This window comes from Peromyscus eremicus, chromosome 4 (genome assembly GCF_949786415.1).
Source record: "Peromyscus eremicus chromosome 4, PerEre_H2_v1, whole genome shotgun sequence".
Lineage (NCBI taxonomy): Eukaryota > Metazoa > Chordata > Mammalia > Rodentia > Cricetidae > Peromyscus > Peromyscus eremicus.
In genome coordinates this window covers 102,866,763-102,884,958 of record NC_081419.1, presented here as the reverse complement: position 1 = coordinate 102,884,958, position 18,196 = coordinate 102,866,763, and the positions used below count along the sequence as shown (strand labels likewise).

The 18,196-nt window shown below is 47.0% G+C and overlaps 1 protein-coding gene across 1 annotated transcript in view; it reads right to left on the bottom strand.

Moving 5' to 3' along the window:
* Positions 1–15,669, bottom strand: part of Ttl (tubulin tyrosine ligase) — a 29,209-nt gene extending 13,540 nt beyond the window's left edge. The window contains exons 1-3 of the mRNA XM_059261397.1: positions 15,440–15,669; positions 12,908–12,986; positions 3,864–4,096 (exon numbers count right to left, since the gene is read on the bottom strand). Of these exons, the coding sequence (XP_059117380.1) occupies positions 3,864–4,096; positions 12,908–12,986; positions 15,440–15,596 (469 nt within the window). The 5' untranslated portion in view covers positions 15,597–15,669. The remainder of the gene's footprint in view (positions 1–3,863; positions 4,097–12,907; positions 12,987–15,439) is intronic.
* Between the last annotated feature and the right edge of the window lie 2,527 nt (positions 15,670–18,196).

Below are 18,196 nucleotides of genomic sequence, written 5' to 3'. Positions count from 1 at the left end.
TGCATACATACACCACTCTCTTTTCAGGCTGCAGAGGCAATATGCCCGGATGCTTCAAGCTCCCGCTGTCCTTCCTTCCTGGCCACAGTGGACTGTACCTTGAATGGTGAGCTACAAAGAGCCCTTCCTTCCTTCAGTTGTGTGATTAGGATATTTTATCACAGCCACAGGAAGAGAAAGGAAGACAAATGCCTTTTGCATCTGTCAACAATCAGGTGGACATCTATGTTTGGATCACTTTTGCATTATCGATCCTGTCTTGTGGATTCATGTTTCTGTCCCTCTGCCACACTGCCATGTCCTGGGCACCACAGTGATGCAGTACGCCTTAATACTACCCAGTGAGTAGATATGAGTGATTCTACTTTAGCTTTTTCAAGATCATTGAACATACTCTATGGCCTGTGCTTTTCCATGTGAATTTTAGAAACTACAGGGAAACCTTGCTGAGCTCTTAACTGGAATCACAGACCAGTCTAGGTGAACCGACATCCTTCCTCCGCCGAGCTCTGCGGTCTGCGAGCACACCTGCCCCCACTCCACGGGTGCCCTCTGGCCTCGCTCACCATCCTTCCAGCACTTCCGGCCTCCTGAGCCCACGCAGACTCCACCTCACCGTTTCACTTTTTAATTGTCTTTAAATAATTTTAAATAATTTTTAATGTGTTTTAATTTTGTTTCCTACATGTCCTCATATGGAAAAGCAATGGATCACGATGAATGAACCAGGCCTTGCCCACTTACGACAGAAGACAATAAACACGAAAAGCAATTACATTATGAGCTAAGACTCTTCCAATCCCCTTTGTTGTCACATTTACTATGTGATAGTGATTTTTAAAAGTTATAAAAATAATGTCTGGACCAGGCGGTGGTGGCTCACACTTTTAATCCCAGCACTCGGTAGGCAGAGCCAGGCGGATCTCTGTGAGTTCGAGGCCAGCCTGGTCTACAGAGTGAGTTCCAGGACAGGCACCAAAACTACACAGAGAAACCCTGTCTTGAAAAACCAAAAAAAAAAAAAAAAAAAAAAAAAAAAAAAAAAATCTGGAGAAATGGCTCACTGGTTTAGAGTACTAGCTGCTCTTCCAAGAACCCAGGTTCGATTCCCAACATCTACATGGCAGCCCACAACATTCTGTAACTCCCACTTCAGGGGATCTGAATGCCTTCTTCTGGCCTTCTCAATCACTGCATCCATATGGTGGACAGACATACACATAAACAACACCCATACATTAAAAAATAGTTACAAAAATATATCTCCTTGCCTCTTCCTGTGTTACTTTTCACAATCTCATTGAAAAGACTGTGGGCCCACAGGGACGCAAGGTCACATCTATCTCTTCCAATCTTGAATGTCCAAACACTTGTTCATTCATTCATTCACTCCTTCACATATATGCTAAAATTGATGGGTGCCAGTTGCCATCCCGGCAAGCAGAGACCTGTAAGGTGCAGATGTGGCATGGTGTGGCTTTATTTTAACAGGGTCTCCATCAGCTGCACTGTCTGCACATAGACTGAGGACAACAGTTGAGGAGAGAGGAAGGAGGACGGTGTGTCATGTGAGAAGTAAAGCGCCCAGCACAGAGATGGATCATGATGGTGATGAGCAGTGGCTAGATGCTGGATACATTCTGAACTTTGAGTCAACTATGCCAACTACATAGTAGGCACAAGTATTACCTGTTTACCAAGCATAAATGACAAACATTCGGGGCTAGAGAGATGGCTCAGAGGTTAAGAGCACTGACTGCTCTTCCAGAGGTCCTGAGTTCAATTCCCAGCAACCACATGGTGGCTCACAACCATCTGTAATGAGATCTGGTGCCCTCTTCTGGCCTGCTGTCATATATGCTGTATACATAATTTTTAAAAAAAAAAAAGACAAACATTCATTCTATTAATTTCATTCTTTGGTCCTCACCCTGGGAAATGCTAATAGGCACCCTTTATCTCCTCAACCCTTAAAACAAGATTCTTCAAAATGTTATTCTCTGTTTGCCGCTTGCTGATGCTTGGTGCTTCTCTGCCTTGTCTTGGTGGGGCCCAGGGACCACTGATGTCCTCCAGATGGCACCCTGACTTCTGGACCACACTCTAGAATACCATAGATGCCTAATCTTCCAAGTCCCCAGTTAACCACCAGAACCAAAAGATAGTGGAGTTATAAGAGAGAAGCAGAAGCAGGTGAGGCCCCAGGCTTGTGCAAGGCTTCACTTCACCCATTTTCAGAAGATTCCCAAGGATGCCTTCCTGGCCTACGATTGGTGGAGGAGAAGCTGAGGTCCAGTGGAGCAGAGACAGAAATGAGTAACAAGGGCCAGATGGTCCTCTGAACCATGAAAAAATACATTCAAGATACTATAGTTTTAAAAAGAGCACATGACAGTAGTTATGAGGGAGACCGTGTGCTTATTACATTAGGAGCCTTCTCTGTTTTAAGCCTGAGTTGATACTGTGAGTCTTAAGCCTGAGTTGATACTATGAGTCTTATCCCTTTCTAGGCATCCATTCCACACACGTATTGAGTGCCTGTGTAGAGGGTACAGAAGCAAACAAGACATAAAATCTGTGCTTACATAGGGCTTATATACGTAAAGGAAATGGCCAGATGTGTAACACAGTCTTGGGAAGACACTAGCACACACAGGTTAAAGACACAGAACGCAATCGGTGTGGAGGCCACTGTAGACCAGAAGAGCCTTCTCCGACAAGGCAATGTCTGAGCTGATGGAGACACATTCCAGGTATAATTTATGTGCGCATTTAAGGGACCCAAGGCAGTCTCTGTGTCTACAGCACAGTGAGCAAGGCCAAGAATAGGAGATGACATCAGAGACACCAGGAAGTGTCCGATGGGGTCAGCTCCTACCAGGACTCTGGAGCCATCCTAAATGCATTAGGAAGTAACATGATCAGATTTGTGTTTTTAAATCATCACTCTGTCTGGAAGATGAGAGCTGGCTGAGGGTCATACCGCGGCAACTGTCTAGAGTGGGAGCGAATGAGATATAAGAACCTGATCCTGAATGTATGCTGAAGGTAGCCCTGGCAAGACATTAATGCACTTGGTAGACATTATAAAGAAAAGGAGGGACCTGAGATTTGGGCTTCAGAGACGGGGTGGACAGTGGGATCATACACTCAACAGGAAGCGTGAAGGAGCCGGCTGAGGTGGGAAGGACATGAAAAGTTCTGTGTCAGACACTTTGAGTCTGAAATGCCTTTTAGAGACAGCGAGGGTACCACTGAATCCAGAGCTTACAGTGAAGACTCAGGCAATAAACTCTCAGGAGGCCACAGAGATCTTTAAAGGGCTGTGGCCCAAGTTAGTAGGTGGAGTCTTTGCCTAGCATACATAAAGCCCCAGGTTCCATCCCCAGAGCTCAATAAAACCAAATGTGGGAGTGTGTGCCTGTAATCCTAGCACTCACACGGACAGAGACAGCAGGATCAGGAGTTCCAGGTCATTTTTGGACACTTAGAGTTTGAGGCCAGCCTAGGCTACATGAGATCTTATCTCAAAAAAAAAGTTTTTTTTCCCCAGAAAAAAACTGGACATGGTCTTCTGATTGTGACGATTCTGAATGGAGTCATTCATCTAGATACATCAGTTAGGGCCTGTGAAATGGTCCAGTGGGTAAAGACACTTGCTGTCAACCCTAACAATCTAAATTCAGTCCCTGAGACCCATACAGTGGAAGGAGAGAAGCAACTTCTGAAGGATGCGCTCTGACCTCCACATGCACACCTTGGCATACGTGCCGCTTACAAAACAAAGAAATAAATTCCAGCGTGCCACGAAATGACGCTCTAGAGGATCCCACAAGTGACAGAGGGCGGCAATGGTAACTCACCTTTGGCACCAGCGGACGACTTTGCAATCCAAACGTTGCCCTCCCCATCCTCTTTCTTTTTGTTATAAGAAGCCAGGAAGAATTCTCTCTCATCCGTCCTGGAGTTACTGATCGGAAGCTGGATGCCATTCTGCGCTGGAGCGACCGGTGTCTTGAGGTTAGTTGGATAAATCACATAGGACTCGGGGAACCATGTGCAGGACTCAGACAGCTCTGGACTGGTCTTGACTAGCCTGGCAGATGACAGAGGGTCAGTCTCTGTTGATGTCACCTTGCTCAGAAAGGCTGCCGCTTTCCCCCCAAAGCTTTTCCAGAAGCCACCGCCCAGTCTGGTTTCTTCTCTATTCACACTTAGCCTGTAAGGCAGACCTCTAACGCATCACACTGTCTGGTGTGGATCCAAAGCCACATCCTGGTTAATCCAAAGGCTCACGGTGGGCTGGGAGTGTGGGGCCCTAGGTTGTAGAATATTATTTTAAGGTGTGTTACTTTTGTTTATGCTCTGGAACGTTTGTTTAATGATGCAAAGATATGTTTGATTAAATAAAATTCACCTGCAGTCAGGAAGCTGCATCAGCAACTAGCTGACAGGAAGTGGTAGGGAGGAGCCAGGTGACAAAGGGTTGATAAGGAGGAGTGAGGAGAAGCACCAGGGCTTTTTGGAGGATATGAGCAAGGAGAGGAGGTGAGCTACTTGCTATTCAGCCTCTCTGAGGAGCAGAATTCCACCTCAACCTTTGAATCTGGAGTTCTTTGGAGGGACAGAGGTTTAGTTAAGTTCCCTTCCTGGCTTTGAAAGACTCAGTGCCTGATGGAACAGCTTTCCCTCCGGCTACGGCCTTGTGGCCTGAGTGCTGCAGCAGCAGTGGGGTTGCGGTTGCTGATTTGGACAGCCGTGGCTTCAAAGGCAGCAACAAGCAGCCGGGTGGTGGCGGCGGCGCACGCCTTTAATCCCAGCACTCGGGAGGCAGAGCCAGGTGGATCTCTGAGTTCGAGGCCAGCCTGGTCTACAGAGTGAGTTCCAGGACAGGCTCCAACGCTACACAGAGAAACCCTGTCGGGGGGGGGGGGGGGGGCAGTAACAAATAAAAGGACAGCAGCCCCAGGTTTGATCTCAGCACCACATACCAGATGGGTGGTGCATGTCTACAATCCTAGTATTCGAGGGGTGGGAGAAGAAAGGGCAGAGGTTCAAGGTCCGGAGAGCAGCATGGACCACAGGAGGCCCTGGCTCCAGACAACACCACCACAACAGCAAAACTCCCCGAGGCTCAGAATTCAACTCTTTTTAAATGTATCTCTGTAGAAACTCAATGCAACCTTAAACTGACACCTTTCAGCCAATATGTTTCAACTAGCTAGATCCAAATAAAAACGGGAGCACACCTTTAATCCTGGCACTGGGAGGCAGAGGCAGGGGGATCTCTAGAGTAGGAGGCCAACTTGGTCTATGTTGAAAAAAAAAAGTGAGAAGAGAGAAAAATACTTGAATAACTAGCAAAAATACTATCTTGGTGCAGCTGGAGGAAAATCTAGGGGAGAAAAGCGACTCTGTCTACTTAATTACTCAGTCTGAATCATCCAAACACTATTTTTAAGTCCTTTGTTTCTTGCTTTTAGCTCAGGTTGTTATCCTGGTAGAATAACGAAGGGTCCTCCCAATGGGACACAGGACAGGAGCGGACCTAAGGAAATGCCTTCTGCTCCCAGAATGACATAACCCCACAGAAGATAAAGTCAGGCCCTGGGCAAGGCAGGTAAATGCGAGGGCTTCCCACCACACCAACTCTCCGGCCACTCCCAAATCTGGGGCTTCAAGAACCTGTTCCACAAATGAAGAACTGAGTCACAGACATGTCAAGTTCCTACATCACATGTGTGCAAGGTCCAGCCAGGATGCCAACTCCAAACTCCTGGGGTCCTAACTCTCATGTTAAACCTATCCCCAGGAATTGGAGTCACTGAGGACAAGTGCAGGCCTCCCTGAAGCTGCCATGCCCTCTTCTGTCTAGAACAGAACTGCTCATGTGAGTTCTGTATCAAGACTCATCTACAACACCCAGTCTGAGCAAAGAGCAAAAACAACCACATTTTAGATGAAGATTTTATATCAAATGGCTGGAGAGATGGCTCTGCTGGTAAAGTGCTCGGTTTTCAGGCACGAGGAGGACCTGAACTGATCTCTAGAACCCCCACGGAAGGCAGCACACTGTGACGTGCACTTCTTAGTCCAGAGGTCGGGGAGTGGGAGACACACAGATCCCCAGGGCTTGCTGGCCAGCCTGTCTCAAAACAGTTTTGGTTTTTCAAGACAGGGTTTCTCTCTGTAACCCTGGCTGTCCTGGAACTCATTCTGTAGATCAGGCTGGTCTCTAACTCACAGAGATCCTCCTGCCTCTGCCTCCCAAGTGCTGGGATTAAAGGCCCGTGCCACCACGCCTAGCCAAAAAAAAAAAAAAAAAAAAAGAAAGAGAAGAAAAAAGAAAAAAAATTTTTTTGAAAGGTGACTAGTACTTATGAATGTACTAGTACTTAAGAATGTACTTCAGAGGCCTGAAGTTATTCTCTGGCCTCCATACACATGGTTATCAAATACACGTGTACGTACGTACACGTACACACACACACACACACACACACACACACACACACACACACACACACGGGTTTTAAATAAAGCCATTTTAATAACAAACAGGATTTGAAAGTTTCTTCAACCCAAAGAGACTCAGAAATACAAATGGACAAACTTCTAGCTCCTTAGATGTTCAGCTCTGCACCACTGTCCTTTACAGTCATCATGGGTCACATGCAGCCACTGAGCATTTGAAAGGTGGCCAGTAACACTCAGGAAGTAAACTATCAACTATAATTTTAATCAGAAAACTAATGCACAGCACTAATATTTTTCCAATAAGCACAGCTTTATTGATTTATCAGGATGGCATTTCCTTTATTATTGTACTACAACACTCAGGTCACACACAGATGTTGTTCCTAGGAGCGTGCACAAAAGCACCACTGTTTTATCCAGGAACAACAGATCAATTCAGCTCAAGCAATGCCCTTTTTCTGTACATAGATGAAGTTATTCTCTGGTCTCCATACACATGGTTATCAAATACATGTGTACACACACACACACACACAATATTTAATCAACAATATTAGTGGTTGAGATCATAAATACCTAACCAAAACATTATTTTTAAAAAGATTTATTTTACTATATTTAAGTGTGTGTGTGTGTGTGTGTGTGTGTGTGTGTGTGTGTGTGTGTATGTGTCTGTGTGCATGTGCACATGTGAGTGCATATGCCAAGGGCAGGCATAGGATGCCCTGGAGCTGAAGGGTAGACATGATTGTGAGCTGCCCTGTGGGTGCTGGTAACCACACTTACATCCCCTGCAAGGGCAGTGTGTGCTCTTAAACATTGAGCCATCTCTCCAATCCCTAAACACAAACATTCTTAAACGTATCTTTCCTCTTGCAATGCTGAGGACAGAATCCAGGACTCCCACATCCAGGAAAGCCCTCTCCAACTGAGCTACACATCCTCTGGCCTGCCAACAACTTTTTAACAGGACCTAAACTTGTAACTTCCGCTGGCCATAAAATAGCTTTCATTCTTACACAAAAAGAAAACCACTGTACATGGACAGACGATGAAATAAAAAATTTTTTTTCGGAGCTGAGGACTGAACCCAGGGCCTTGTGCTTGCTAGGTAAGTGCTCTATCACTGAGCTAAATCCCCAACCCCGAAACAAATTATTTTAAGGAAAAAAAACCTTGAAAAGATATTGTGTTCACCAGTTTTATGTCAACTTGACACAAACTGGAGTCATCCGAGAGAAGGATCCTCAATTGAGAAAGGCAGCTATGGTTAAGACCCAGCTGTAGAGCATTTTCATAATTAGTGATTGATGGAGGAGGGTCCAGACCATTGTGGGTGGGGCCATGCTTGGGCTTGTAGTTCTGGGTTCTGTAAGAAAGCAGGCTGAGCAAGCCATGAGGAGCAAGGCAGTAAGCAGCACTCCTCCATGGCCTCTGCGTCAGCTCCAGCCTTCAGGTCCCTGACCTGTTTGAGTTCCTGTTCCAACTTCCTTTAATGATGGACTATGATGTGGACGTGTAAGCCAAATAAACCCTCCACAGGTCGCTTTATGTCAAGGTGTTTCATCCCAGCAATAGTAACCCTAAGACAGATAGTTCTCAAGTTTTATAGTTAATCCCCAAGCAGCCATTGGCTACAAACTCTAATATCAAAAATTGAAAAATTTTAAATTATTAAAGTTTTCCTTAGCCTTACATAAATTATGATATAAGCAGACATTGCCCAACTAATGCTTTGGGCATGCTTATCTGGAAAAATAGTGTCCAAGTTCAGACTAGAAAATGTTGAACTCATGGTGTAGGCATCTTTGAACATTTGGCATCTATCAAAGAATTTCATGTACATGTAAAAAATTAGTGTCTGTCCTAACTGACAGAACTTCACCAGGTTGGGTTAAAATGTGGATTCACTGGGATGGTAATAGATGTTTCATTTTTTACTCATTCCCAGACAGTACATATTGGAAACACTTGCTTCCCAGCACCTGATGATACAAACTGGAAACATTTGTTTTCAGGGCCCACTCTATAAAAGTATCATGGCTACAGCTGCCCAAATGGCTCAGTATACACTTACAAATGCCATGTCACCTGAATCACCAGTACAGGAAACTACTGATAAACAAACAAACAAATCCAACAGAAGACAGCCACCTTAATGAGTGAGTGTTTTCTCCCAATGCTCTCTGGTGGAGAGATGAAAGCATTTTCCTGTATTCACTCCAATTCATATGTTCTTGAAGTAGAAATACTTGCCAAGTCATTATTTTCTCCCAGTAAGCCATTATTTCATTCAATATTCATAGATTTTTTTAAATGGCAGTGTTACACAAAATCTCACATATATTCATTATTGACACATAAGCTAAATGTACAGGTCAAGGAAGAAAAAACTTTGTAATCTATCATACACATATGATAACTTGTGTTCCAACTTCATACATGCTAATAACCATGATTTTTACATATTTTTATCATGCAACAAAACGCAGAAGGTTTTGCTTGTAATGTTGTGAATGTTGGCTGAAAAACTAAAAAATTGAAAATATGTCAAAAGTAACTTAAAGTTACTTTTCAATATGTTCAATACCCCTTTAAGTCCAACATTAAGAAAATGAGCTGACATATAATTTGAATTCAGTTAATGTGGACATGTTTTTTCCAAATGATATGCTTTTGCTTCGTACTCAAGAGGAAAGGTTTGCTTGATGATCCAGTTATTAAAACCCTTCTAGATATGTTGGAACAATGTGGGTACAGAAATCTACTTTTTTGTTTGTCTGGGGTGTGTGTGTGTGACAGAGTCTCATGGAACCCAGACTGGCCTCCTTGGGACTTTGCTGTACCTATTAGGTGAGTACTCTACCAAGAGAGCCTCACCTCAGCCCTAAATCTACTTTTTCAACCATAGTTTATGAAATCTAAATTCAGGTAAAGAGTTTCCAGTGAAAATGTAACCTCTGACCTAAGACATGCTACAAATTAAAATATGTCAGATTTTGAAGACTTAGAATGAAAAGTTTAATTTAGTTTTTATATCAATAACATGTCAAAAAGACAATGTAAGTTTAGGGTGTGGGTTTTTGTGGGAGCTACTTTTTTATAATGCTGAGAATCAAACTCAAAGCTTTGTATACTAAAAGCAAGTGTTTTACCAATAAGCTACACCCTCACCCCCATTGTCTCATTGGGATTACTATGCTGTGATGAAACACCATGAACAAAAGCAACCTGGGCCGGGCGGTGGTGGCGCACGCCTTTAATCCCAGCACTCGGGAGGCAGAGCCAGGCGGATCTCTGTGAGTTCGAGGCCAGCCTGGTCTCCAAAGCGAGTTCCAGGAAAGGCGCAAAGCTACACGAGAGAAACCTTGTCTCGAAAAACCAAAAAAAAAAAAAAAAAAAAAAAAAAGCAACCTGGGTATGAAAGGGTGTATTTCACTCCCAGTTCCACAGAACAGATCATCAAAAGCAGTGACTGTAGGAACCCACACAGGGCAGGAACCTGGAGACAGGAGCTGATGCAGAGGCCATGGAAAAGTGCTGCTTACTGCCTAGGTCCTCATGGCTTGCTCAGCCTGCTTTCTTATAAAACCCAGGGCCACCAGCCCAAGGATGGCCCCACCCACAATGGGCTGGGCCTTCCCACGTCAATCATTAATTAAGAAAATGCCCTACAGCCAGATCTTATGGAGGCGTTTTTCTCAACTGAGGCTCCCTCCTCTCAGATGACTCTAGTTATGTCAAAAACTATCCAGCACCCCCACAATTTGGATTTATTTGCTTAAATAAAATAGATTGACTTGATGGCACCTGTTCTTTGCCCTTGCTATTTTAGGTCTAAAATTACACATGTGACTAGCATCCTGTTTCTGCTGGGCAGTGCTGGTTTGTAAGGTGATCTTGGCTTGGAAGCCCTAATTTCTTAGCCACGGCTAAGCTTTGCATGAAGTCCTTTGCATTTCTTCCCTTCCTTCAGCGGGCAGTTTGGGAATCAACTGTGCAACTGCAGATTTATCCACACCTACAAGGGAGTAATGCTCAGAAGAGAAAAAGCCTGCCACCCTGCCAGGAGATGAAGAGTCCTTCAAGAGCTTTAGGCTGTGGCCATAGGGTCTTCATGAATTTCCAACACTACCTGAAGTGACTGGAAGAAGGAACAGCTTGTCCAAGATCCAGCACAGAACCTCATCGAGGCTCTGGGAAACCCTCTCAGGCATGCCTGGCCCTACTGCTCTATTTGTGCAGATTAGAACCTTCCTGGCTCAATATGAACCGCTGTGGCCTTGGAACCCACAGCGGACACCCCCACCCCACAAAATGGGAGTGACCACCTTCTAACTCTCTAGTATCCCTTCAAGCCATACACAATCACAACAGACAGACACACTGCAAAAGGGAGCCAGGCTCTCCTGGAACTGCTACAGCCCCTGGCAGAACACTTGGACAACAGAGGAAGCTATGATGACGGTGACAAGAGTCAGCATTTATACGAGGCCATTACAGATGACATCTCACGTCACTCCGGGTCAAGGAATGGGTACTGTCACTGACATCTAAGCCCACTTTGCAAATGGAATACCGGGATTCAGGGTGGTGCTGTCCAAGGTAATAGAACTGGTCATGACTCCAGCCCTGTATTCTCCCTGACTCATTACAGCTGTTGATTATGCAAAAATGCAAAGCACTATTATTTTTATAGCATCTTCTGCTTCCTACTTATAAAAGCAAAAATTCTACTTTTGTCTTTATGTCTCTGTGTGGGTATGTTCACGTGCCAATGAGTGTAGGTGGCAGTTGCGAGCTGTGTATCGTGAGTGCTGGTATCCGAACACAGGTCTTCTGGAAGAGCAATGTGTGGGCTCCTAACTCCTGAGCCATCTCTCCAGCCCTGGTCATTTACATTCTAAACACAAAAAGAATACATTGGCTGGGCAGTGGTGGCATACACCTTTAATCCCAGCACTCAGAAGGCAGAGGCAGGAGGATCTCTGTGAGTTCAAGGACAGCCTGGTCTACAAAGTGAGTTCCAGGACAGGCAGAGCTATAAAATAGAGAAATCTTATCTCTAAAAAAAAAACAACAAACAAACAAAATACATCAGACAAAGACTTTAGGAAGCCTCACTCTCTTTTAGAAACCCATCCTAGAGAAAAGAGGTGGGAAAGACACCAGAACCCACACATCCAAAGAAAAACAGAGCTGCTATGATACGCACCCAACCTCTTAAGTCCAAAAGAAACATTAGCAAGAAAAAAGAGCACTTGTCCCTACAAGAAGGCTTTTTGACTATTCATATGTATTTATGAATCGCAGGGAAAGAGTCCAGGAGACAAACTATAGCCCTGATCTTAGGGACCAGAGGGAGAGCTTCCAATTGAAAACAACAGTCATAACGATGATGACCGCAGAGTCTCGTTAGGCAGTTACCACCGTTCACTTTCAGAGAAGAAAGTTAAAGCACAAATACCCACCTGCAGCAGGCCCTTGCGCTGCATCCGCTCACACACGACTCCCGGTCTCACCCTCATTAATTGCTTTAGGAGGGAGGTACTCAGGCTTAGAGGGATGAGAAGATTTGCCCGCTAATTAGATTCTTCAAAGAGCTGGGGTTAATCCCCAGGTGCTGACCCTGCATCTCAGTCACTGTATACTGCTGAACTCTACCTTATAATACCATCCTTGTGCTATCTAGCCATACCCCAACGGCTCAGAGATGGATGGCTGTTGCACTCTATCTGAACATCTCCTGAGGACCCCCCACACCCCCCACTGCTTGAGAGTCTTCTGAGGATGCTTGCACACACCCTTCTCCAGGGACCAGAAATGCCTGGCAACTAACCCCACCCCCCACCCCCAGCCCTTTCCCCACAAGAAGAGAGCATGGGAAAGTTTCTAGGTGAGCAAATGCCAAGAAAAAGTGGAACTGCTCCCGACTGACACTACGGCAGATACTCAGTCACTTTGCTTCAAGTGTGACAGCTCTGAGGTGTCATCCACGTCAGAGCACTGGGGTAAGACTTCAGCTAAAACTACTCCTTTGCTTGGCTCCTAATTCGCCCTGCCCTACCCTGCCGCCGCCCGCCGCCCGCGCCCCCCCCCCCCCCCCCCCCCCCCGCTCCCGATTGCAGATAGGTTTGCCTTGAATATCTTCCAAGAAACCACTTACACCAGAACCCCCTTCCGGAGAGTCGGGCATTGCTTCTAGGGAGCTCACCTAGGAGACAGGCAGGCTTTAGTAAGCGATACACACAGCAACGCCTTAAACTGTAGTCAAAGCAACCCAGAGGAGCCCACAGCCCTGATATGTGTTGACTTTTAAAACAGTAAAGGTTTTTTTTTTCTCCTCCTTATCTTGGCCTAAGCACTTCAGGATGAAAGCTAAAACCATTTATATAAAACACCGAAAATGGAGGTCTTCGGAAACACTTACTTCACCAAGGAAGCTTTCCGGCACAGTTTGTCCGCCCCCCTGTAGTAATTCACCAGCTGTGCCAGCCCAGGCTCGTGACCTACGAAGAAAGAAGCAGCTCAGAATGGAAACAGAGCAGGTGCGGCGTGACAATGTCAGCAGCAGTGTGCAGAACAGATGTGTCAACCCCAGCTTCCCTTTCTCTCCTTTCAGGCTGGGTGTCCAACGTGGAACACTTTTGGTTCTGACATGCAGGTCAGCTGTGATGTGGCTGCCTTTTTTCTTATTAGGAGAATATTGGGTATTTTCTATTTCATTTTTCCTTGGTCCTAACACAGTCCTCTCTTAGCTTAACACACTTAGGCTTATAATCTGCTGAGCAAGGTTACTTGCATACAGTCACACATCCATCTCCAACCCCACTTTTTCCGAACATCAAAGAAGACAGCAGAGTATGGCACATCTACCTCAAGGAGCTTCTAGAAGTCACTAAGAAGTGAAAGAAGGCAGTAGGAAGTCCCTGTGACAACGTCAGAAGCCCTGAGAACTACTCTGCACTATCCCATGAGGAAACATGTATTAGCTCTTACTACAAAAGCTGTTCTAAAACTACAACAGGAGGTCTGCAGTGTGGCTCAGTGGTACAGTGCATCATCAACACATATGAGGCCAGGAGTTCAATCCTCAGCACCACAAAAGATGAAATAAATCAAGATTAAAAATTAGAAATAACATGATACAACAAAAATACATTTTATTAAAAAAATTTTTAACTCCTAATAAAATGCTCTGCATTTCCAGTAACTAAAGGGAAGATTTTAAAAGAGACTTTGAGTTGGTGTCAGGGTTAACAATAATTAATCCAACCACGGCACATAACCAAATCAGAACTTTCAGATATTATCTGGTTTCCACAGTCTCCCTGGGGTAGACAGGTCCGATTCCCTGTTGACCTGGTGACTTCTCATGCCATTGGCCCTGGCTTCCAGCGCCTGCACACGACTCTGTGCTTTCTCCTTGGGTTATGCCACCCACTTTAGACAGAAAGGGAATACTTTCAACAGTGAGGGTGCAGAACCATTTTAGTTAAGAGGATGCATCTGTCTTTTCCATAAAGATAAAACGTTTGCTGCTCATCTGTTAAATGTGTGGTGCCTTTTTAGGACTGGGATCACAAAGGGTTTCTCTTTGTCATCACAGCAGCAAGGCCACCTCGCCCTGCCCCAGCCTGAGCAGAGCCTTTCCATGTGTTCTCCACACCAAGGTTCTACCTGGGCTCTTATCATCAGGCACTGTCAAGTGCCAAGAGGAAGGGAAGTCAGGAAGGGGGTGACAGAGGAAGGGGACGGACTGGTGGCTGTTCCTGTACTCCTTTCAGGGAAGTTCGTTTAGTGGGATTTTCTTTGCTGAGCCCTTCCAGAGGAACCTGGTTAACAAGCACACTTCTATTCTGAGATTTCTGAGACTTCCAACCAGCCCCTCCATGGGGTTGCCATGCTACAGTATAAACTTGTATGAGAATGAAAAGTTGTCCCTGGACTATTTCAGTAAGGTTAAGCCTTAGCACACTTCATTCTTCAAGCTATCACATCTTGATAGGGCTGTAATGTCACCCAAAAGCCTTATGCAAGCTTGCCAAAGAGCCAGTTAATTCCAAACGACCTGCTTTCATCCATCTCTGACCACACCTATTTCTGAAAACACTCTCCTCTCCAGGACACGGGACACTACTCTGTGGGGTGTTCTCCAAGGTAGAGATGTCTCTTCTTTGCTATCAATTCTCCCCTTCTGTCCTTGGAATACAACCGACCCCACCCCCAAGTGAGTTTTTGCAAAAGAACCAGCTACCCTGAGAGAGACAGGCCCTCCGTAGATGACCAGACTCAAGTCTGTGGGATGCTAGTTGAACCCATCTGGACAACCTCTAGATTACGTCATTTAAAAGGGAGTCGCTGTCCCTTCCTACAGGAAAGTATGTGAATAAAGTGGAACCAAGCTAGCTTCGCCCACGTGGATGAGGAGACCAAAGGGCATCCAAACTCCTGTAAAAAACCATCATTGGACGCACAGTTGCGGATGCACACTTTTGGTGCAGCTAAAAGAGAGGTCTGAAATGGAGCACCCCTCCACTCCCACCCACCAGCTTCCCTGGAAGCTCCCGCTTTGGGTAATTCAGTGAGTCTTTCCCAAATTCCCTGGGCCTCTCGGTAGCACAAGCCTCTGGGGTTTCAACAACGACAACTCCCCCTCCACACCCACACCACACAAGGCGGAATCCTCGGTGGCGGAAAGCTAGCTGCAAGATGATTGCAGCAGGCCCAGGGAAGCTCGGGGTCGAGGCCGACACTCCGGGTGCAGGGCTAGGGCACGGTCAGCAGACACAGCAACCGCACGGAGGCTCCGTTCCGAATCCAGCTATGGGTTTAGGTCTTGGTGGATCCATTTTAGATCGGCCAGAGCGAGCTAGCGCCTGGAGAAGATTAATGACCTTAAAAAACAAAAGCGCTGGCTCCCCGGGGCCGTGCGCGCCACGGCCACGCGGGAAAGACTCACCCAGTCTCCCGAAGGGCAGCCGGTTCCTCTCGCCCAGCATCAAGTTGAACCGGGGGTTGTCCCGCCGCAGCCTCTTCCAGTGGCCGGTGGCCAGCAGCAGCCGGGAGACCTCGGCGTAGACGCTGCTGTTCTCGTCGCGCACCACGAAGGTGTACATGGCGAAGGGCCGTGCGCCCCGCAGCCGCCGCACGAGTCCAAGGCACCACGGCGGCCCCGCGTGGTCGCTGCCCCAGCCCCAGCCCCGCCGTCCGCCTAGCTCCGGGACCGCGCCTCCGGGTCCCCTCCGTGCCGGCCCGGGCGCCCGCGCCACCGCCCGAGTGGCGAGCGCCACCCGGACGCCGCGCCCACCGCCGGCGCCCCGCCCACGACCGTGATTCCGCGCGGCGCTCGGGGCAGGTCTGCGGGCCGCTGCGGCTGGAGCTCGGCTGCAGGGCCCGCCCCGGCCGGCCGGCGCTCTGCGAGGAGCCCGTGGCGTGGGGCGCTGGTGTGGTCACAGTATTCGCGAACTGCGGTGGAGAGGCCGAGTGAAATGATTCCTGCTGTGCCCGGGTCATAGCCCGCAAATATTCCTTCCTGCGGTCTGTCTGGGTCTCCCACCTAGTTCAAAATCAGATTTGATGGGTGAAAACAAAAGATCCACCACCGAGCCCTGGGTTCCATCTCCAGCCCTGTAAAATCAGGCACGCTTCTAAACCCAGCGCTAAGGAGGTAGGGGAAGAAAGACCAGGTATTCAAGGTCATCCTCAGCGACTTAGTGAATTCGAAGCCAGCTGGGCTACATGAGGCCCTGCCTCAAAATAAACCAAAACTGAAGTTCTAAGGTCTCATCCTGTATCCAAGTGAAGCTATGCTTCTCTTGCGATCTGCTCGCTTTTGGTTTCGGGGATGGGAGGTGTCCTCTGGAGTCTGCCCGTAAGTCAGTCCCGAACAGAACCAGGGAAGCCCTGGACTCCTCACAGGTCCCGCAATTCACCAGCGTTCGGCTGCTCACCCTTCTCTGGACCCCAGCTTCCCCTTTTGAGCGGTGGCAGATTGGTTCTTTAAAGGATTTTTGTGCCTTTGCCTGATAGCCTAAGGAAACCAACTTTGGTACTAAGAGCATCTCTATACTCACTCATAAATGCTCTCAGCAGACCCAAGCTTCACATTTTTAATTAGCTTTTGGGGCAGAGGGGGCGGGAGGGGGGGCAGCGGGGGAGGGGAGAACACCACGGGGCCTCCCTCTACCCTGCTTTCCTTATCTACTGAGTACAGTGTGAAGGCCCTCCTGCCTCATCTCAGCCCATCTACCATAGACATACTCTGGCTTTATTTAGTGCTGGGGATCACACCCAGGGCTTCATGTGTGCCAAGCAAACATTCTACCAACTGAGCCCATCCCCAGCCCAATACCACATCATTTTCATTTGTTTTGGTTTTTGTATATCACTCCTTTTCTTAGTGGTAAAACTCATCTTTCCCCTTCAGTCACCATTTTCTGACGGTCCAGTGAGACTAACACCGAGGGAAATGAATGTCAAGTCTGCACCAAATGGGGCCACTCCGTTCCTCTTGTCATGGTGGCTGGTGACACAGAAAAGTAATCCGAAGCTGCCCAATCTGACTCGGAGCTGTGGGAAGTCATTAGCTTTTTCAGCTGCCATTACTCAGATGTAAGATGTGGAACACCTTGGAGCCATCTTGTCATCTTACAGAAGGGGGACTCGTCTGAGACTTAGACTTCCCATTCCCCTTTGAATTAGTCCTGGTCACGTGGGTGTGTATGTTCTTGCCAACACATGTAAGGGGTATGCTACACCGCTAGCCTGGACTTTGGAATTTGTGTGTCTTCTCCTTCTGGGGATGACCCGGCCCCTCTTCTTTCTTATTCCCTGGCTGGCGATAGGGTGAGTGTGTTTTGCTCTGTCATGTGTTCTTAGCATGGTGTGGCAGCCGCGCCACAGGCCCAAGAGCAACAGAGCCAATTAGTCACAGCCCAAAACTGAGATGCAGAATAACCCTTTGTCTTCGTGAGCTTATTATCTTGGGTATTTGTTGTAGCGGCAGAAAGCTGGGCAACGGTTGGTTTGTCAACTTGACCCAAGCTAAAGTCATCTGGGAAGAGGAAACTTCAAGTGAGAAAATGCCCCCCTCAGATTGTTCTGTGGGCAAGTCTGTGGGGGCATTCCTCTTGATTTATGATTGATGTAGGATGTCCCAGCCCACTGTGGGTGGTGCCAGCCCTGGGAAGGTGATCCTGTGTTGTACTAAAAAGCAAACCCAGAAAACCATGTGTCTTAGAGTTTTATTGCTGTGAATAGACACCATGACCACAGCAACTCTTTTTTTTGTTTTTTTTTTTGTTGTTGTTGTTGTTGTTTTTGTTTTTTTTTTTTCGAGACAGGGTTTCTCTGTGTAGCTTTGCGCCTTTCCTGGAACTCACTTGGTAGTCCAGGCTGGCCTCGAACTCACAGAGATCCGCCTGGCTCTGCCTCCCAAGTGCTGGGATTAAAGGTGTGCGCCACCACCGCCCGGCCATAGCAACTCTTATAAAGGAAAGCATTTCATTGTGGCTGGCTTACAGTTTCAGAGGTTTAGTCCATTATCAGCACGGCAGGAAGACATGGTGCTGGAGAAGGAGCTGAGAGTTCTACATCTGGATCCACAGGCAGCAGGAAGAGAGTGACACTGGGCCTGGCTTGAGCTTCTGAAACCTCAAAGCCCTCCTCCTCTGACAGTCTTCCTCCAACAAGGCCACACCTCCAATAATGCCACTCC